The 22,347-nt window shown below is 38.7% G+C and overlaps 1 protein-coding gene and 1 pseudogene across 1 annotated transcript; both read right to left on the bottom strand.

Annotated features, from left to right (window-relative positions):
• Positions 1–345: 345 nt before the first annotated feature.
• LOC125254751 lies at positions 346–12,068 on the bottom strand. The gene is made up of 2 exons (XM_048169542.1): positions 11,213–12,068; positions 346–2,865 (listed from the first exon to the last, which is right to left on the bottom strand). Exons 1-2 carry the CDS (start codon positions 11,950–11,952, stop codon positions 2,805–2,807), a joined length of 801 nt encoding a protein of 266 aa, XP_048025499.1. The 5' UTR covers positions 11,953–12,068; the 3' UTR covers positions 346–2,804.
• A 7,212-nt stretch (positions 12,069–19,280) lies between these two features.
• Positions 19,281–21,970, bottom strand: LOC125253921 (annotated as a pseudogene).
• Between the last annotated feature and the right edge of the window lie 377 nt (positions 21,971–22,347).

Here is a 22,347-nt window from a genome sequence, read left to right as displayed (position 1 = left end):
GTGTTCCAAATGTTAAAGGGATAGTCTACCCAAAAATTAAAATTTGATGTTTATCTGCTTACCCCCAGGGCATCCAACATGTAGGTGTCTTTGTTTCTTTAGTAGAACACAAATGATGCGATCGGTTTGTGTGAGAAACAGTATATCATATTTATATTATATCTCGTTTAGTGAGGTCTGATCGCGCTCTGAAAACGGCAGTGATGTCTCGCGCATATACTTGAATGAGTGTCAGACATCACTACCATTTTCAGAGCGCGATCAGACCTCACTAACCGAGTGCTGAACGCATTTGGACATATTGGTGTATTAGAGGTAAAAAATATAAATACTGTTCGGTTTCTCACACAAACCGATCGTTTCGTGTCTTAGGACATCGATGTGTCGTCACGAGCCACAGGGTTTAATTTGGATTTGTCTAAGTTAGTTTTATTTGCTCTTATATTAGAAGTTCCCATTTACTCCTATTATTTGACTGACAGATGGCAACGGTTGCAGTTAAAAATCATCATTTGTGTTCTACTGAAGAAACAAAGACATCTACATCTTGGATGCCCTGGGGGTAAGCAGATAAACATCAAATTTTCATTTTTGGGTGAACTATCCCTTTTAAGCGGAACTCGGTAAGATTTGCGAAGTTCCCCCTACAGGTTCCTTCAGTGAATCACACTGTCGTAAATACTCCAAGCGCAGCTCTGGACTACAATGCTCACCAGCGCAGTAGTTTTGCAAATAGAGTACAAGAAATCTTGATGGAGGTGGGTAATTTTCGAAATTGTCTTATAAAGTCATAATATATACATTGTTTTTGAATTACCATAAAGCATTTTGTCACTCTCGCGTGAACATGAGAAAAGATTGTGTCGGGTCGGTGCAGTTCAACTTGTAAGTGCTGTTTTTTGGCGTAGATGTGCCAGAGGGGGTTAGTGCTCGCCTCAAACACATCACTACACGTCAATTAACCATCATAAGGACTTAGAAAACTATTTATGAAGGTAAAAAAAGTTACTTAGTTCTGCTTTAAGGGAAAGTTTGAATTTTGTCCCTTTATCATCTGCAGAGGGAAATTGAGTCAGCAACTGGCCCTGTTAATGTGTACATGTGCTCAAGTGGTGATGAGTTGTAAGTTTGAATTATTATTAAGTCCTCATAGTACTCATTTACGAATGCAAGGTTAACTGAGTGTTAAATGCTGCAATAGTGTTTGTAATGTATTAAGGATACTCCAAAAATGCAACTAATTTCCTTCCATGTACTTATCATGTAATTTGAGTAGCTTTATTTGGTTTGACAACTTTGATTTGTTGACAGCTGTTATGTTACAACTGTGTGTCTATTTGTTTTCCAGCATGAAAGGCTACTACCGTTGTCTTTGTTAGCTAATGATTGTGGTGGAAAAGAAGTGCACTCATTTTGATGTGAAGATCAAACTTTATTTTTTCCTATTAGCTGTATTCACGTTTCTATTTTTCTGTCACTATTTTCCAAAATGTTCATACTTAATGCTGCACTGTTCCAAGTGCAGTCTGGAATAAAAGACCCCATTTAAATTTTTCATCCTGTGTCCGGCGTCACAAATTCATATCCTGGGCCACACTAATTTTGTTTTGGGAGTCTCCTAAAACAGGTTTACATGCATGGAAGGTCAAAAAACACTTTCGTTTTCTCATAATATATATTTCTGTCAGACTACTATCATCAAAGATTTATTAATGATCACAGAGAATGTTTACAGTAAAACAATTTAAACGATAAGCAATGCAATAGCAATTTAAGGTTGGCGGTATGGAACTTTTCTGGGCAAAACTCCCCGCTCATTCAAGTAGCCATACCTGAAAAGAGCAGGGAGTGCAGCGATACATTTTCCACTAACCAGAGCAGTTATAATAGAACAAAGACATCTCACAGAAAAACACATGAACATCACCTGAAAGGGAAATGAACAGACATGAGGAATTAACAACAAAAACGACAACAACACTTAGATAAGATACTGAGCAACGGGTGCAGTCAAATATTGGAGGAGTAGGGGATGGAGGCAGGTATGACGAGCGCAGTGCGGCGATCAAGCAGCTCTGAATGGCTGGGAGGTGTATTTAAAAGATGCTGTCTAATCTGAAGAGTATACTGGATGGAATGGACCAGCTGAGTGTCAGCTGACGCAAGCTTAACTGACATTCAAGCAGCCATGCCTGGAAAGAGCAGGGAGCGCAGCAATACATTTCCCCCAAAACAGACCATCCTCCAACCGTAATAAATGGTAATGGTTAATGAGCAGCCTTAAGCAAGCACGATTAATATGGATGGCTGCGAATTGCGCATAGCATGCTAAGCAAGCCGGCCGGAAGTTGTATAATTCTTGCAACAAGCATGTTGCCAATTGAGTATAGTGCACCTTGGCAGAAAGCATGCTGCTAAAACACAAATCTGCAATGAATAACAGCATCTTGCTGAGCCCGGATAAGCCTTATTGCGACAAACCTGCTGCAAACCTAATTTGTAAAAGCTGCAACACGAGAAACTGTACCTTGGTGAACTGAAATAACATAGGAATAATCTCATGAATTCATTTAATTAGAAAAACACATGAAAATGCGAAATCACATATGTGAGTGGTTTTGAGTGATACTGAAATGATGACACATGGAAATCCAGTGCAGTCACATTTTTTTTAGAGTCCATATTTCTCTGTGGATTTAAAATGTCCTTAACTTCAGGTCGAACATAGCATTCATAAGCTATGGAGCACCACCTCCCCATAGCTTTTAAAGTTGGGATCGATGTGAAGGATGCTGCCGTTGTTGCTACTCCGATGCAAAAAAGAGTGAGTTGTATATGATAGCAGGATCTTGACATGGCTCTCCTCTTATCAGTGATGAATAGAGGTTCGTGGAGAAGGGCATGAAGGCGAAGTTTCAGGAAACAAACCATGGAATTAAAAGGACAGAAAAGAGTATTAGTGTGAGCTATGACCACAGAAACACCTTTATGTTCTTGATCACTTTTTGACTGCTTTAAAAATATGGTGAAGGACTCTAAGTCAAATGAGATATCAGAGATAGTGAGATTGCATGCAGGGTCAAATTTAAAATTACGAGTAGTGAATTCCACCACCCGGAGAAAGCCGTAAAAAGCAGAAAGAAAAATGACCTCCAACAGTGCATCCACGAAATGATTAAAACACCATTGTCTTCATTTTTGCACCATTTTTTGAACTAGAGAAAGTGTGAGAGGAAGACGTTTATCTTTGCCTTTTGGAGATTCCTTTTTTATGCCGTCTAGAAGAAGGGAGGGATTTCCCACTAGACTGCAGACTGAGGGGTCTATACATCTTAGATGAAACTGAATTCCTGAAACTCGGCTTTTAATGGATGATGATTTCAGTTTTTCAGAAATGTGACAATAGGTTATGAATGCACACACCATTTTTATGTTAACAGGCAAAACAGGGACTGAAAAAACTGTGCAAAATTAAAGGAATTGTAGCCAGGCAGAATCATACATTTTTAAGGTGGACTTGGCTAGACCAGCTCGCATGAATCTGGAGGCTGAATTCAGATTTTTCAGGGTGGCATTTAGTCGAGAACAGTCTGGTTGAAAGGTGGGCAATGCAGACGATGAGGTGAAGCGTCTGGGCACAGGTTTTTGTTGTCGTGATCCGGTATATGAGCGGTGCGGAGTCTGAAATTGCGAGTGATGCTAGTCCACATGAGACGTCTCAGAAACCTATTAATGAAGGGGATTGAAGAGCACCCTTTATTGATCATATACACAGTGGCCTCGTTATCACAGTAGACCATAATATTTTTCTTTGACTATTGATTACAGCATAGCAAGCAGGCTACGATTACTGGATATAGTTTCAGCAAAGCTGTTGATTAAATATTATGAGGTAAATTGAGCAATTCAGAGGGCCAAACATTTGCAAACCATTCGTTATTGAAAAAAACGCCATATCCGACAGAAGGTGCGCCGTCTGTATGAAATTTGAGATCAACAGAAGTTTCGATGTTGTAGGGCCTCGCTCGACAGAACTTACCAATGACTTTATCAGTGAACAACGTGATCGAACAAAGCTTCATTTGACAAAGGATTAATTTGCTGACACCAAAATCCCTGGGGGCTCTGGATAGCTCCTAATTCCAGCTAGTCAGCATTAAGAGAAGTGGTAACAGGACTTAAGAACAGAGGATATCTGTTCTGAGGCCTTCCTGATTACATTAAATTTATAGATGCTCACAAAACCCTTTTGTATCAAACGAACAGAACAGGAAACACTAATTAAACGGACCTGAAAAGAACAACGGATCCATAGAGACCTCCTGATTAGGAGTCCGTTTTGACCCGGTCACTAGTGACTCTGGTCGCTGTTCAATGACTCTATGCTTAAGGACTCAATCTTGAATCTCAAAAGGGACAATCATTTAAAGTATTAACTATATCCAGAATAACACTTGCTATGATGTGATTACTAACAGGTTGGAGTCAATGCAGTATATGTTTGTATTCCCGTATGCCTTTTCTTTCTCTGGTAATCATTGTTTTAATTAGGTCAGTCTAATAATATGTGTGTAAGAAGTGTGTCATGTTTGAGTTCTAAATGCAGAATTTATAATTCTCTGTAATTCTGTGTGAATGAAACATTGAAATTCAGTATCAGAAAAATATTAAGAAACGTTATAAAGTTGTTAATAAAACAGGAGAATGTTCCACAGATATCACGCGATGTGATCAATAGACAATAGACGAGGCGTGTCTAATCTCCGTAGCAACGTCTCATTGGAGGATCACATCTGAAGGACGGAGCTAACTTCCTCCTTTAAAACTATGCTTTCCCAATAGCTAGTTGTCAGAAATCGGTCAGAAGTCGGACTGAAGCACAGTCGTTGAAACCCAGTAGCCGAAGCACCGCTACTTTGACCACGGCTAAAAAGTCGCTTGGGTCATGCTGAAAAGAAGAAGCTGAGAACTGATTGACCGGGGCTGATTTTCCATCTAACAGTCGCCGACTTCAACCACGAGCCGCGCAGCTGACCATTCAACAGCCGTCACATCCAGACTCCAAAACACTCCGTGAAATATCTGACCAAAGTCTCCAAAGAAGAAAACTGCTCAGAACAGCGCGTTTCACCAGCCGGCAACAACTTTAAAGCTTCCGCGCAATCCACGAAGGGCTTTCCCGAGAAGACGTCACCTGAAAGACAGCCAATCCAGAACGGGACTCCGCTGCACGTGAGTCGCAGAACAACCCGATTACCTCAGCTGTCAGAGCAAACGCAGGTACAAGCAAACTTCTCTCTCTTGCTGGAAACTGGTGAAACTCCTTTAAACCTAAAGAATCAAGCCAAAGCTCTGCTTTTGTGATTTTCCTCAGGTTGCGATGTTTAGTTAGTATTTGGGACTTTCTTCATAACTCATATCAACTCTGTGAATGTGTGTGTGTGTGTGTGTGTGTGTGCGTATGAATGTGTGTGTGTGTTTAGCCTTAGTTTCCTGTAATCATTAGAAGTAGTCAATAAAGCTTGTTTTGATTTTCACATATACGAGTTTCTTGTGCTGTGTGTCAAATTACTGCCTTAAACTTAAAAGATCAAGTTACCTCTTGCTTATAATAATATAATAATTATAATAATAATAATCATAATAAAATATTGTTACTGTTGGCAGCAGAATAATATTTTATCCAGAATTGGTAAAATACTCTAACCTCAGTTTTCGCTGGACGAATAATTGATGAAGTGTTAAATATTAATTCTGACTCACAGTGAATCATTTACAGTTGATTCAATTCTTATTCCCTGTAACAATTAAATTGAGCTAATAAATGACCTAAGGTCTTACAATGTAATCATTATAAAAAAAGGAAATGCCGTTCCACTTATCACAAAGAGGAGACCAGAAGCTTAGATCGGAGCGGCATCCAGCATCTAATTTAATGAGATCATGTAGTTTATCGGTTGTTTTTGTGAGATTAAGAAGCCTTGATATAAATGAGCGACCTTGAGGAACAATTCGCATGGTGAAATTGAGATGGCCTAAAAGAGAAAGCAAGTCCCATTTTGAAACGTATACACGTCCTGCAAATTCCTTAATTACTGCTTGAATTCTTTCGAGTTTCTTGGAAGATCTGAATTAAAAGTAATACCGATATATAGATATATAGACCATATAGATGGCCCAAGAGTTTTCTCTTTGGAGAGAGGAATATTGAAATATTGAGGAATATGTCTTTTAATTTATTGATACAGTGGTTTGGTGTGGAATTAGGATAGTCGATGACTAGAAAATCATCTGGAAGATAAAGCATGAAAGGCAATTTGTGATTATTTAGTAGTATCCAACATAGAGCCTCTGATAATGTGTTGAAAATACGAGGGCTGTTACGACAGTCAAAAGTGAGTTTGACTGAGAAGTACATTTTACATTTTATTTCGCCAGCGAACACCAAACAAGTGCCAATGAGATGGATGAAGGGGCATAACTTTGAATGCATCAACTATATCTGCTTTTCCTAACCAAGCACCTCTACTGGCTATTTTAATGAGCTTAATAGCGTTATCAACTGAGGCATAGAACAAGGAAAAACACTTGAGAGGAATAAAACTATTAATGCTTGGGATTGATTCATTGTCGTGAGGGGATGACAAATCGATTATTAGACGCTTTTTTCCTGAATATTTTCTGGTTGTCACGCCTAATGGATTAATTCTGAATATGGAAAAAGGAGTGCTGTCAAATGGACCGATCATGTATCCTTTTCCACTACAGTAAGCTATCGACTACATTCGGTTCCTGGAGAGCAGACTGTAGGTTATTACAAATATGGGACATTTTAGGGAAAAGAGTTAGACCAGCCAAAAACCCATGAATGAGACCAGTTAATAAATAAGTCACAAAACAACGATCAGGATGTTTTTTTCAGTGCTTTGCGAAGCTCTGGTGCATTGACAGGTGTTGATATTTTTATTTTTTATTTTTCAAAGCTCAAGCTCTGCAAGGGCAGATGGATTTCAGCTGTCCCCGCAATAGCTGCAAGCATGAATAAATTTACAATTAGAGAATTTACATACATTTTCATTGAAGTTATAGCAGAGTGGGGTATATGTCACCTTGTCCTTACTATCGTTATGTTCATCTGATGGGGATGAAGATGACTGGGCAGCTCTTGAACATAGTGAAGTAGTATGGGTAAGAGACCCGCATAAGGAGCGAGACAGGGCTCGATGACCCGTAAAATGCCTGCTAATCAAAGCTAGATCAATGACAGACCAGTCAATCCTTTGATAAAATCTTTGAATGTACATCACCGACTTGGCCGAGAAGGACTTATGATATTCATAAAAGAGTGTGCCCCCATATGACATAGCCAGATCTGAAATAATACTCAAATAAGTGTCAAACTCTTGCCTGTGCTCAGGAAATGACGTGCAGATAACGTCTCTATTCAGCCATGGTAAGACACTTTTGCAGCCTGTGGTCATTGTCTTTTAACAGTACAGAAATGTCCCCGCATTCTACTATCTGATTGTCATGAACATCAGAGCAAAGCAGGATTTTTACTAAATACATATCGTTACCTGCAAGAATTTGCGCTCGCATATGAGGAGAGATGGCAGTGGCAGGAGGGAAGAAAGACAATCCGGTAGAAGGAGGAGGTTGCCAGGGACCTGTGCAGCGTGATATTGAAGTTAGTTGCCGAATTAGATGGGAAAGCTGTGTCTACATTGGTAGAAGGGCCTGGCATATTGATTGTCACGGAGCTTGAAGAAGGCAGATGAAGTTCCAAAGCTTGAATCCTATCATCCATGTTTGCGATAGAGAGATGAATGTTTTGAAGTGCCAACAGTACTGGATCCTCTTCAGTGGATAGAGATGTTTTTTGAGCAATTCACTTCTTAACTGGAGGTGCGCAGTTTGGACAAATATTTTTTCCTTTTGGAACTTTGTTTTCTGGGATCCGGCTGAGGAGGAGCGGAAGGCAGCTGATTTGGGTCCTCCACATTTGCGAGAAAAAACTTGAAAAGTTAATCGTGAGTAACTCCGACGGGAGCTTGAATATCAAGGCCGTACAAGGTTGTGATGATTCTCTCAGATGGCCATTCGGAGATGTTTGGCGAGGGTCCTTTGCTGGCAAGACAAGCAGGGAGCTTTGATCTGGCCCAGAAACCTCGTCCATGGGCTGATCATCAGACGAACCCGAAGCTGACATGGTGAGTGTCAGTTCGAAAAATAAACAAACTGACATCGCAAAGTTAGATGTAGCATTAATCTATTAATAAGCAATGAGCATAGCATATGACGAGTGCAGTGCGGTGATCAAGCAGCTCTGATGGCTGGGAGGTATTTAAAAGATGCTGTCTAATTTGAAGAGTATCCCTATTGGATGGAATGGATCAGCTGAGTGTCAGCTGACGCAAGCTTGACTGACGTGTCTGCCAGAACTGACGCTATTCACCTTATTTTTGACGTAAACCCGGGCGCCGCCATCTTTGAGCTGTTCGGTGTAAGACTTCCGGTCAGACACTAAACCTATGGTAGCCGCATTGCGAGTGTGCCTTTTTGACTGGCCTATTAATATATATTATGGAATCTAGAAGGTCAGGTACACATTGTGCAGTCAGAGGTTGCCATAATAACTGGTACAAACGCCGTGCATTGCTTAAAAACGTTTGTTTTGACCATAATCCACGGACCAGAGCTGAATGCGGCTGTGGCGCACCATATGATCTGCATCAACCTCCAAAGGGGGAAGAAGCTCGTCGGCTTTGGTTAAAAGCTTTAAACTTAAAGCGACCGCCAAAACAACCGTATGTTTGCTCATTTCACTTTGTTGATGGAAGACCCACGGAAGATCATCCATTCCCTGAAAAGTGGTTGGGCTATGATGCTCCGGTAAAGACTCCGAGGCGACGTCTCGCCAGGACATATGCTCGAACAGGTAACTTACAGCATCTCGATTAAATGCATGGTTAAGCATTTCATGAACATTTATAATCACTATTGTCTTTAGCTTTATCTTTGCATTTATTCATGGCATATCGATTAGGCATAAATGATTTAATTCTAGCATTACGCTATTGTTTCTGATAACAGGCTCAAACCACACAGTGCATTAAAAAGTTAATTTTGTATGAATTCAGGACGTTAGTTGTATTAGTAGTTATAGGAATTTATCGGTTTTATTAATTTGCATCAAATACATAAATGATAACCATCTACATGTATGTTTTGCTAAATTTAATGTGTTTTTTATTGACAAACAACATCAAGTAAACACGTTTTGTTTAATGCCACACGAGTTATTAGTCACATAAGATACCAAAGAACGAAGATGAAAAAAAAACAATGACAAAAATTAAGTACTTTTAAAATATTATGTTTTCAGAGCTTTTTGTAATGTGGTGTGTTGTACCTTGCAGATGCTGAGCAAAGTGACGTCGACGGTGACAATTATGTCGAAAGTGATGTCGACACTGTACAGACATTATCTCCACCACAGCAGGACGCCTGCACTCAGTATGAGGATCAGACATTAGCAGACCACAGTTATGCTGCAGATGATAATGTAATTGTGTCTCACAAAGCAACACAGTGCTATCAAGAACAACCCATAGCCCTTGATATTCTTAAGAATGACACTAGCTCTTTATTGTACACAGGCTTCACTATTGGTGTATTTAAAGAGCATGTTAAATATCTGCAGCAGTTCTACACAGCCAATTTTAAGATGCACACAATGGATCAAATAATGATGACCATGATGAAGCTCAAGTTGAACTTACTTCAGGGAGACCTTGCTGAACGTTTTAATGTGTCACAGGGTGTGGTAAGCCGCATTCTTTCTTACTGGATTGACACAATGGCGGAGCACATGAAAGTGTACATTCCCTGGCTGCCACGAGAGACAATCCGTGCCACAATGCCTCAGTGCTTTATGGAAAACTTTCCTAACACCACCTGCATTATTGACTGCTCTGAAACCATTTTACAAAAAGCTCACAATCTTGATTCGAGAGGGGAATCATACAGTCACTATTATTCAAGTAATACAATCAAGTATTTGGTTGCTATTGCCCCCTCTGGTCTTATTATGTTTATCTCCCCCGCTTTTGGAGGGAGATGTAGTGACAAGTTCATTACCCTAGAGTCTGGCTTTCTGGACTATCTTCAACCTGGCGATGAAGTGATGGCAGACAGAGGCTTCACAATTCGTAATTTACTGTTTGAGAAAGGGGTAAACCTGGTCATGCCAGCATTTACTCACAAAGGTGGACAATTATCTGATGAAGATGTTACAGGCACAAGGAGGATAGCCAATGTTCGTATACATGTAGAAAGAGTAATTAGACGGCTCAAGGTGTTCAAAATTGTCTCCCAGACTGTCCCTATTAATATGTCACACAAAATGGACAAAATTCTCAGAGTCTGTGCAGCGCTTGTGAATATGCAGGGTGACATCATCCACGAAGATCCAGAATGAAAAGTGCTATCTTGTTCACTATCAATCCTGTTCTAACTGAACTTATGTACATTATGTAAATACAAAGACCTTAGTGTCCTAAAAGTGGTTCAAAAATGTACACCTACACTCAATATTTTACTGTTATTTGCACTGATAATAATCCAGTGTACAGTGTATACAAAGTAACACAGCGTTATGTAAAAAGCAGAAATGTGTTACCCATTTTAAACAAATCTTTTAATACTACTGTAAACATTCTGTATACTTAATAGTATTGTAAACACACAATAAAAAAAATCATTACTTTTTTAAAACTTGGTATTGTAAACAGTTTCATTTCTATTTATAAACTTAGTATTGTAAGCAACTTTTAGATAATCACAATAAACATTTTTTTTACTATTTTAAAACTTAGTATCATAAACATTTTTATTACTTAATATAAGTTATTGTAAACAGCTTCCAGATAATAAACAATAAAACAATTTCATTACTATTTCAAAATTATCAACAAGAGTCAGAACTAAAATGTAAAAGTCCGCAAACAATGACAGTAAACTTCATGACACTAACATACACCGATCAGCCATAACATTATGACCACTTGCCTAATATTGTGTAGGTCCCCCTTTTAACACCAAGACAGCCTACACAGTATTAGGCAGGTAGTCATAATGTTATGACTGATCAGTGTACAAACAGAAAATTGACCTGTGACTACTTTTTAATCTTAGCCTTAACAGTACTTACCTGCACATGTCTGTATATTTACGACAAAGCACAAGTCTTCCGCAGTCAAACTCATCTACAATTCTTGGAAGCATATGGGTAAAGTAGAAGGATTTCAATTTTGATATTACATCAAAGCAAAATTGGCAGTCAAATGGAACATCAATAAGAAATTGCTCAGTTGAAGCCCAAACAAGCAGCTTAGAATTCTCTAAGCCAGTGCAAAACATACCTAGTTGCACTTGGAGGTAGTACCCACGGGAACCTTTGGGTTGTAGATTAGGAACGCCATCCACCATCTTTAAATCAGTGAGCTTGCCAGAGAACAGTTCTGCCAGATGTGTGCAGTTTTTGCTCAGAAAAGGACACTTGATTTCTAGCAGCTCTGATGAGTTCAAAATGCCATCTGGACTTGCAGAAAGCCATGGCTCCTTACAGCTAACCACCATTCCTTTTCTTTCCACAACATACCCAGAGCTCTCAATCCATGCAAGGGCCACTTCCTCATTTTCCTGACCATGCTGAGTAGCAGAATTTCCATGGAACCTGGGGAAAAGATGCTCTCGAACAAAATTGTCTGGCTTGGTAGACACACGCAAAGGCACCTTTTTGGCAGTGCTTGCAGTTATTCGCAATTTCCGTGCATCATACCACACATGAGAGGCGCTTTGTGTTTTAGTGACATCTTCCAACCTGGCTAATCTATCCTCATCAAGGTTGACATATTTGTTGTAAAATGACATGCATTTTTGGCATTGCATGTCAGGGCCATGCTCACCATGTGATGCCAGCTGCTGTGTGGTGTTTGCTGGTATTAATGCTGGTTCAGCAGAAATGGATTTGTGGAGAAGGCTTCTAAGAGGTATATGAACACCTGATCAGGCGTTCCTCAGCTCACTGTGAGATTTGAAAGCAGGTGTTGGTGGCAGTGATGGAAAAACAACAGCTGGCAACTCAGGCAAATCATCCACAGGTTTGTGGTGCTTAAAACAGATCTCTGTCAGCCTCTTTGGGGCTAAATTGCGCTGTGTCCCTGAGTTCCAGTGCCGTTGGATGTCTGTGCACGAACTTCCTGTCAGTCCCTTTGACACTGCATTCTGAACCTGCCAACAAATGTAAATATAATAGATATGCATGTTAATAACAGCACTAATACAGTTTGCATGAAATTATTTAACAGGTCTTTGACTGATATGGTTTCATTAACAATTACTTTTCATTTATCTGCAACACTTTACAATAAGGTTTAGTAGTTAACATTAGTTAATGTATTAACTAACATGAACAAACCATTAGCAATACATTTGTTACAGTATTTATAAATCTTTGTTCATGTTAGTCAGTGCATTACCTAACGTTAACAACAAAACTTTAATAAAGTATTAGTAATTGTTAAAATTGACATTAACAAAGATTATTAAATGCTGTATAAGTGCAGTTCATTATTAGTTCATGTTAACTAATGTAGTTAACTAATGAACCTTATTGTAAAGTGTTACCCATTTATCTATACTCACCTTAATGATAGTCCATCAAAAATGAGATTTCACTCATGTAATTTAATAATAATAATAATAATAATAATAATAATAATAATAATACCTGACACAGCTGGCAATCATCATTGCGGACTCATAGACTCAGCATTTTTATGGATCACTGTTATTAAAAACTGTTTCCAAAGTACATTAAATAGTTAAACACTGTCATACAATTACAATTAATTGTGACTGAGGTTGAAATTGTGTTCCACTGAAAAAAGGAAATGGGTTTGAAACAACATGTGTGGAAAGGCTGAATTGTCATGGCTGCATTAACTATAATTTTAATGTGATTAATACAACTAATTGTATATATTAGGATAATACAAATTCATGAAAATTAAGTATTAGTTTTTACTTGTATTAGCTTACTTACCTTTGACCAAGATGCCTCTTAACACGTGATTAAAGTTTGTACTTACCTGGACTAGGTTGAATTACCATTCTAATGATTAGGAAAACAAGAAAAAAAAAGTTAGTTAAACATTGACAGTCGTTTTTATAAAAATGTTTTAAAATGTACATACATTTCATACATTTCAAACTGATACAACATCCTACACAACGTCTAAGAAATGTCCATTGTAGAATGAGTTATTTCAGTTAATTGGATGCTAAACTCCTAAAACATTTACCTACTTTACTACAGTAACTACTAAACATCGTACAAATCCAGACATTTATGGGGATTATGAATAAAACATATTTAGCACAACTAAAACACTATTCAAATAATTATATTATAATGTAAGTAGCAGTTAAAATTCCCTGTGTATATTTAGTGGTTAAGAATGTAACGTTAAGTTAATTAAGCAAACTTACCTTCCAGAGGATCGCAGCTGCATGACTACAGGACTTGCCCTGTCCTGCGATACAAGAACAACCAGCAGTCTCGATTCTCCCGTTTTTTGTGGTAAGGACCCAGGCAGAGTGAATATTTGATCCACTTTGACTGGGATGTACGTCCGCTTTTAAAAAGACGAATTCTTGGTCTGTTTCATGAATAAATACTCGACCGACTTTCCCACTATACAAGTACTGGTATGCCTCTGTGCTTTTGTAGTTTCGCATCGAAGACCCGTCAACTCCGAGCGACAACACGAAATAATTAAACATATCTTCATACGTTATGTCCGGCCACTTCTTCAGATCATCCTCCCACTTGATTATACGTCGCGGGTGTGGGAATTCCTTACCACATTGGTTTTTTATCAAGTTTTGTGAATGCTCCCACGCCATTATCTTCTGCCGGCAGTCGACTGAAATGGATGTTGTGCACCTGAAAAGGAAATACGTCATCGCACTTACTTCCGCGTTCGAAAATAAGGTGAATATGCTTGATTTAATTCCACCTAAGTTTTCAATCTTTTGTAAACGATTCGTTTGAAGCAGTTCAGAGAATCAGACTCTCTAAACCCCTCCTTTCCATCAGCCTACACTGCTCTGATTGGTCAGATGGCCCAATCCTTTGTGATTGGTCTACTGCGCGCACCGCGCACCCATTGCTATAACTGAATGACAGCTATCAATTCGCAAGACATTGTATACAATGTATGGACAGAAAAGATAGCATCAATTTTACCATATCAATTTGAGCCTGAGTCCGACGATGAAACGTCTGAAGTAGTCGATCAACCAGAAACTGATTCGCAATCACGACTGGAGTACGACATTGCTATATGGTAAGTGTCACCTTAGTTAATTATAAGATGTGATAGCAGTGTCACTTTTATACTTTATGTAGGTGCAACTGTGGGAACTGTATCAGAATGCCAAGCGAAGCTGAAAACCTTTAACATAAGATAAACATTTAGGCCAGATGTGTACAGACTTTTTCGTCATAACTATTAACAAAGAAAAATGGCTATATCATTGTTTGACATTACAAGGGGTGTTTACGGTTTACAGAGAGAATACTTCAACTAGTTAGCGCCGACTAACATCTTAACACTCTATTACAATACAGATTGAGCTCCATACTACTGTAGTAATAAAAACGCAAAGAAAAAAAAAGTTTGTTTTGTATGTTGTAATCTCCCACGTTAGCTGAGCACAAACGTGAATTGCTGATAATGCATTAGACTTTGTAAACAAAAGTCGTGCTCCATCCTTGATCATTACTCCAAGTAATAAAATAGACAAGCTGCATTAATCGACACATTTTTAGACAATATTGGACCACATCTTAATACCAGAACTACATAAACGTGAGTTAGCCACGTTAGCAGGAGACATACAGACTGTACGTTACACAACATAACATACAAAACTACGGATTTTGAGCAATTGCTAGAAAATATAAACATCAATTATTAATCATACTTACAGGTTGAGATTCAGAGGAGCATGCTGGTCCAAATAAACTGGGCATTGGTCCATATTTTAAGACCAAGCATTTTGTGAATCCTGCAATAAACTCCCCGAGGTTTGAAAAGCAGTCATCAGTAAAATGACGGGAACAAAACAAAAGATTGTACTGGTGTGTTATTGTTGAAAAAATTAATTTTCCCTGACGTCTGTGAGTGCAATAAGTGGGCGGACAATATGCTAATGTTTCATTGTGATGTCACAACAAAACGGCTTGGGATTCGTTTTACAAATGACTCGTTTAATTGACTCTGAGTCCACTCTTACTTTTGAGCGACAATAACTTTATATATGTGCACTTTCAGATTTAAAACTTTGCAGGATGTTTTCATTCACAGCTATGTTACACACTACATGAAAGGTAATTTTTGAAAAATCCATAATAGGGTTAGGGTTCATGTTAGCAGAATAAGTTGACATGTAATTGCAAAGTTGAAAGGATAGTTCACCCAAAAATTAAAATTCTGTCATCATTTACTCACTCTCAATTTGTTCCAATTTGATACCTTGAGTTTTTTTTTCTTTTCCTTCTGTCGAACATAAAAGAAGATATTTTGAAGAATGTTGGTAACCAGACAGTTGACAATAGCCATTGACTATGGAAATTAGTCAGCTGTTAAAGTTAATCATCGGTGAATAAGCCTCCCATGTGACGATTTTATTAGATTTAAGCTTGACCAAGAAATATTTCAAACTATTGCAAACTTTTCTTCTTTCTGAAAGTATAAATTGAATTTTGAAAAACTCTTGCCCTTCCGTTATGCTAAAGCAGTTCACAAAAAAATCTTTATTAAATCTTCTTTGCCAAACTCAAAAACCCTAGATAAATTGAAACAAAACCACATTTACATCAAAACGACAATGAAGATTTTGAAATTCCTGTGCAGAAATACAATGATACTGTCACATGTTTACCGTTTGGACTGTTTTGCACCATTTCCCGCCTCTAGTTTGTCACCATAGTTACTGATCACCTTAATCATCACATTCAGCTGTGTTCAATCAACCACCTAGTTTGTCTGTGTATTTAGGCCTTGTGTTTTCAGTTCAGTATGGTCCGGTATCGTTCGTGCATTGTATGGTTGTCTCATGTTTGCTGTTTATGGAATTCCTTGCCTGTGGATTTATTAAAGCCTGTTATTTCCTTGATCTCATTCGTCGTGCGTATGCTTACAACCAATACTGTAACAGATACAGACAACCTATATCAAAACAGAACATTGATTGCCTTAGCTGAGTCTCATGGATAGAAGTGGAATCAAGCTTCACTTGCACAGTGTTTAAAAAGTCCACCAAGTCCTACAAAACTACAAAGCAACACTTAAAAAAAAAAAAAAAAAAAAAAGCTGTGATATCTCTTGGGCTACATTTAAGTTATTTAAACTGTAGATAATCACAAATTGTCCTATTAGACACATTTCAGTATGTACTTGTGGCAAATATTGTAACCAACTGGACAACCCCCAGAATCATTATACTGTTGTCACATGCTATAAAATATAGAAACATAGAATCCAGGAAATATTAGCGAGTTAGGGATGTAACTATTCCTCTATTTTTCTTGATGCATTTCTACTCATCTTGAAACATGAGTTTCTGAATCATGACTTGTTGATTTCAGGATGGTCAATAATCGATTTAAAATGCTAAAAATGAAGTGAATCGTGATTCATTAGCGATTCAATAGATTAAAATATATAAACATTAAATTAATACATACGCAAATTAATGGAACTGTTGTGTGGCGTCTTTCGCACACTCACAGCTCTCCTTCACAGATACACTGCACTCTTTACCGCCTTTCACTAGACTGTGCTCACGCTCCGTCAGTAGCTCCTATTGACACATTGTTTGAGCAGCCCATGTTTGATCTGTCCTCAGGACGGCCACTGCTATCAAATGAGCAGATGACAGCTCTGTCAAAATAGAGCAATAATGAAAGATCCTGCTTCGCTACTGTTCGGATGCTCTTGCTTACAGCTCCGTGCTTTGCTCTATTGCTTTTATGTTTTATCTCCTAATTTTAACTACAACAAATCAGCATAGTGCTCAAATGACAAATCTTGGCACCAACAAACTTTTTAACTGGAAGAATTGCTACCAAAAAGGGGAATTTTTATCCAACCAGCCTCCCACTGACGGCAGCCATCAGCTTACATTCCGGAGAAGGGAACAGCTGCCTACATCCAAAAGGATTAGAAATAATATGCCTCCTGTAGCAAATTAGCTCAAAATAAATGAATAATTAATTATAACTAGTTATAATTAATTATAAATATTTGGATCAGTTAATAAAATTCACTTAATGTAATAAAATAAATATTACAATCAATTAACCCGTTGTCCAATGAACACACAGTGTTAATTGTTTATTAATTCTAAGAAATGTTCATTTCCAGGTTATGGTAAATAACAATCTTATTGTACAGTACTACTAAAAGCCTGTAGTCAGGATCTGCATGAATAGGGACTCCAGCATATGAGCGCAAAACACAGACAACTTTACGTGTGACATGAACAAGACTTTAACTAGACTAAACACTAAACTACTCTAACATTCACACACATACATGCATACAGTTTACCAAGAGAGAGAGAGCTAAAGCAGAGTACAGGACAGCAAGAAGTTACAGCATTGTTTGACATTCAGCAGATCAACAGCCTTGAGCAAACCAATCAGTTTAGTTTTAACAGGTCCTTCTTTAAAAGGGGTAAGGATACTCAATATATCAGATAATGAGACTAAGTTTGATACTTGCATGTCTCTGTAAGTTGAATTAAAACTGTCCTGATGCAGTTTGTGGAGGCTTCCATTGAATCTTTGCTGATATTGTCTTGACGAAAGAGAACCAGTTGGATTCAGAGGATCTTTGGTGAATGGAAGGTCTAGGCCGAAGCCTGGCACAAGCCTGGGGTTCTGTAGAAGCTTCTAGCTTCTACAGCATCATCTTAACATCAGCATTTGTCAGTTAAAGAGAAGAGAAGAGGAAGAGACATTTGATCTTGTGATCAGTGAATATAAGGGGTGAAGATGTCACACCCTCTTGAGGTGTCTGAGCCAATAAGGAGTTTCCCTTTCAGTGGGAAGTTTTACAAGTCTTTGTTCTGTAGCAAGATATTAGCATAAGACACTGGATTGGATGAATGAGAGAAGAACCTTCTAGATTCTTATAATACTAATGTGTCACAGAGTTAGTAACTTGTAACATAAATTACCAAATAGGAAATGAAAGTTGGAGTCCGTATATGCCAAACTGCTACCAGTGTGATTTCAGTTAACTATTCATTTGCAACTATGGAACATTAATACCAAAATAGTTAAAAAGAGAGAATTAATACATAGAATAAAGCCTATAAAACAGGGGTGGGCAACAGTTTTAGTCTGAGGGCCACAGTTACTTTGGCAAAGTAAACGGAGGGCCACACTTTGGACAATTGCAATTAAACATAGTTACATGATTAAATGGTACAAATTAATGCAATGCAAATATGTATAAGGCTACTCTACAGTTACTTTGACAGCCTATTTCAAGGCCTGATACTTATTTTTGCTAGGCCTGTCTGACCTAGGCTACTCTAAGGTTACAATAACTGGATTTACTTTCAAGGATTCATTTCCTACACTACCCTGCATATTGTTCAACTGTCATTCATACCAGCTGTAGCTTTTCAAGATAGAAAACTATTAACAAAACTGCAAATGTATGTGTGCAAGTTACATTAACATACAGACTTCAGGCAATCTGGCTTGGAATTATCAAATTTAATTGAGGCTATATATCAGAGGGAGACCTTCATCACTGAATGAAAAACATATTCAGTTTTCAGTTGTGATTATTTTTTTTTTTTGTAATTTCTTTCACATATTTTGTTAAAATCTTTTATAAAATAGAACACAATTTAAGTGCAGATCAACTTCATCACATGTATGTTTGCTTGAAAGATATAAAGGGCCTATATAGGCCTATGCAGCTCACAAAATTTAAATTTGATTTAGCTGTATCATCACTATCTACGGGACATGCATAAGAACAACATGGCAACATGAAACTGAACAATGTTGTAAAAATAACATCATCAATCAAGGGTAACTTAATGGAACTTTGGCTAGGCCTACTTTAGAAAAATGTATTTCGGCCTATGCAACTGAGATGAAGAGCTTTTTGTCGGTGTTCTGTAAGTCAGTGTGAACAACTGAGACGGTCGCCTTTCTTTACTAAGTCACCGAAATCTGGGGTTGTGTTTGACGTTGAGATGCGCAACACGGACGACAGGTGTGTGTCGGTTAGTCGTGATCTGTAGCGTGACTTGTTAAAGTTCATTACAGAGAAAGTCTGCTCGCATACATACGTGGACCCGAATAAAACGAGCATCCTTTGCGCATGCCTCCGCATGTTAGGAAACTTGCCCTCGTTCAATGCACCGTAAAACCTGTCCAATGATGACGAGGCGAATTTCTCCTTGAGAGTGGGATCGCACTGCATGTCAATCAACTCAAGCTGAGCTTCCGGAGGCGCTTGGTCGCTGTCAAAGGAAAAGGGGGCGGACACCAGCTCCATCTCTTTTTCAATTTTTCCGAAATCAGAGAAACGCCTGTTAAATTCAGTGTGCAGATCCTCGAGTGTAGTGGTGTATTTGACAGTGAGTCGGGATGGCACATGCTTCATTGTGGCGAGAGTTGGGAAATGTGTAAAGCTCTTGTTTGTCATTTGTCGGGAAAACAGGGTCAGCTTTGCTCTGAATGCTCGCACGTAGGAATACAGTTCGTGCACGAACACATCCTTCCCCGCAGCTTCCGACTGAGGTCATTCAAATGGCCCATTAAATCCACAGCAAATGCAAAGTCAAGCATCCAATCAGAATCTTCAAGTTCTGGAAAGTCACCAGCCTTCCCGACATTCTCCAGAAACACCCCTATCTGATCTCTCAGGTCCCACACACAGCGTAGCACTGTGCCCAGGCTCAGCCAGCGGACGTTTGAGTGGTATTGGACATCAGTGTGTTCTGCCTCACTCTCCTCCAACAACTGGATAAACTGGCGGTGGTTAAGCGCCCGGGCCCTGATGAAATTGACAAGTTTCACCACAGTTTTGGTGACATGATCAAGCTTTAACACAGACTTAGACAAGGCCTCCTGATGAATGATGCAGTGCAAGAAAATCAGAGTTGAGTTGGGGTCATCCTCTCTCACCCTGTCCTGTATCCTACGCAATAGCCCAGTGTTCTTCCCGGTGAGGTTTGGACAGCCATCAGTGGTCACGTTCAGTAACTTCGCCCACGGTAGGTTCATTCTCTGCATGCATCCTGACACCGCATCATAGAGGTCTGAACCCCTTGTCGTCCCCTTCATTGATTCCATCGCAAGAAACTCCTCCACTATTTCAAATGTGTCAGTAATACCTCTGATGAATATAAGCAGCTGGGCAGTGTCTTTAATATCAGTGCTCTCATCCAGCGCTATTGAAAAGTATGTGAAATCGGTGGCCCTTTTTAGCAATGCAGATGTCAGCTCATCATCAATTACCTCGATGCGACGAGTAACTGTACGGCGAGACAGGCTCACATTTTCGAACTGACTTTTGCTGTCAGGGCACAGCACGCTAGCTGCCTCTACCATACAGTCTTTTACAAACTCACCATCTGAAAATGGTTTGCTGTGTTTGGCGATTTTGTGTGACACCATATAGCTCACTTTTGTTGCTGACTCCTGGACATTAGACTGCTTGGTAAAAATATTCTGCCTGGCAGTTAAGTTGGAGGACAATCTCGTGGCTTTTTCTTCCCTCTCCTTTGCGGAGAAATTCACGGCATAATTAGCATGTTTAGCATTGAAGTGCCTGCTAATATTATATTCTTTAAAGACAGCGATGCTCTCCTGACATATCAGACAAATCACCTTTGAGCCGACGTTCGTGACGAAATATTTTGACGTCCATTCTTTATTGAATGCTCGACATTCAGAGTCAACTTTTCTCTTTTTTACTGCAGTCATTTTGACATTTTTTTTTATGCCGCCGGCCGTTTAGAATTTGTTACTTTGAGGAGTGAAGAAGAGAAGTAAAGGCGCAAATTGTAATTTCACACAGCGACATCTGTTGGATTGTTTTTAACCCCTTTCACGTCAAAGATCACAGATTATTGTTGTTCAAAATTCATTACTCGTCAAAATATCACACTATTACTTCTGGACAATCTGAGCATCATTTTAGAAACTTCAGAAAGGTTTAAGACTCCAGCTTCGATATTTAACCACTGTTTATGATTAAACTGGTTTGCAGTGACATTAATTTCTTAATTTATGCTAGGAGTGCAAAATAATTAATCTGTAACGATCGTTATTTTGAATAGAAATCATTATACTCACACAACATTTATTCTCGTCTTCTCCGGTTTATTTGTGTTCAAATACATAAAAAATACAGCATCCGCCAGGCCTATTAGTCCAATGGTGCGCATATTTGGAGAAATAATGATTAGTTATCATGTTAGTAAAATATTTCGTCATACAGAAAAACATTTTTATTCATTTTTCACTGAATTATGCGATCTGAAGAGCTCAAACAGCGAACGCAGCCAGATGTGTCGTCTCTTCCTGATTTGCGTCAGACCTGTCAATCATCTCACGTCACGTGGTTCATCATGCGTGATAACTAAGCTAAAGTGACATTTCTTCACTGAAACAAGAAGCTAATAAATGCACAATTTAAGTATTTGTACGATTATGTGTTTTGTGTGTGATTTTCGTGCGATTTGGGGTTTTCATATAAATAATGAATGTCCAAATTGCGAGTGCATCGAGCGCATCGCGGGGGCCGGATTGAAGCAATATGCGGGCCGGATCCGGCCCCCGGGCCGTATATTGCCCATGTATGCTATAAAAGGAAAGCCATGAGATGGGAAAATTGGATATGTTTATACATTTCCCAAGTGGTTATATAGAGAATACATAGGATTAAGACGGTTTATATGTCTTTCTCAGAAAGAATGAAGTCAGAGTCACTAGTCTCTGAAAATTTATTTCAGATCGTAAAAGTTCCAAGTATCTGTAACAGGACACCTAGTTCTGCCTGTGGTTTAGCTACGTTTGGGATGATAGTTGCAGTTTTAGGGGGATGGGTTCACAGAACTTTGATAGAGTGAGTTTATGGGTAATTCATTAAATATTAGGGCTGTCAAAAATAGCGCGTTAACGACGTTAATTAGTTGTTTGTTGTTAATTACGTCAATTTTTTTAACGCATTTCACGCA

Source organism: Megalobrama amblycephala, linkage group LG19, assembly GCF_018812025.1.
Source record: "Megalobrama amblycephala isolate DHTTF-2021 linkage group LG19, ASM1881202v1, whole genome shotgun sequence".
NCBI lineage: Eukaryota > Metazoa > Chordata > Actinopteri > Cypriniformes > Xenocyprididae > Megalobrama > Megalobrama amblycephala.
Note: the sequence above shows the minus strand (reverse complement) of the source record. Positions and strands in the feature narration are given on the sequence as shown.

Bases quoted from the DNA above. Each gene is read 5' to 3' on its own strand.
- LOC125254751 (XM_048169542.1), bottom strand. From the start codon at position 11,952: ATGCAATGCCAAAAATGCATGTCATTTTACAACAAATATGTCAACCTT. The intron at 2,866-11,212 runs GTAAGTACTGTT...ATCACTGATAAG, and splicing joins AAATATACAGACATGTGCAG to AGGAGAGCCATGTCAAGATC.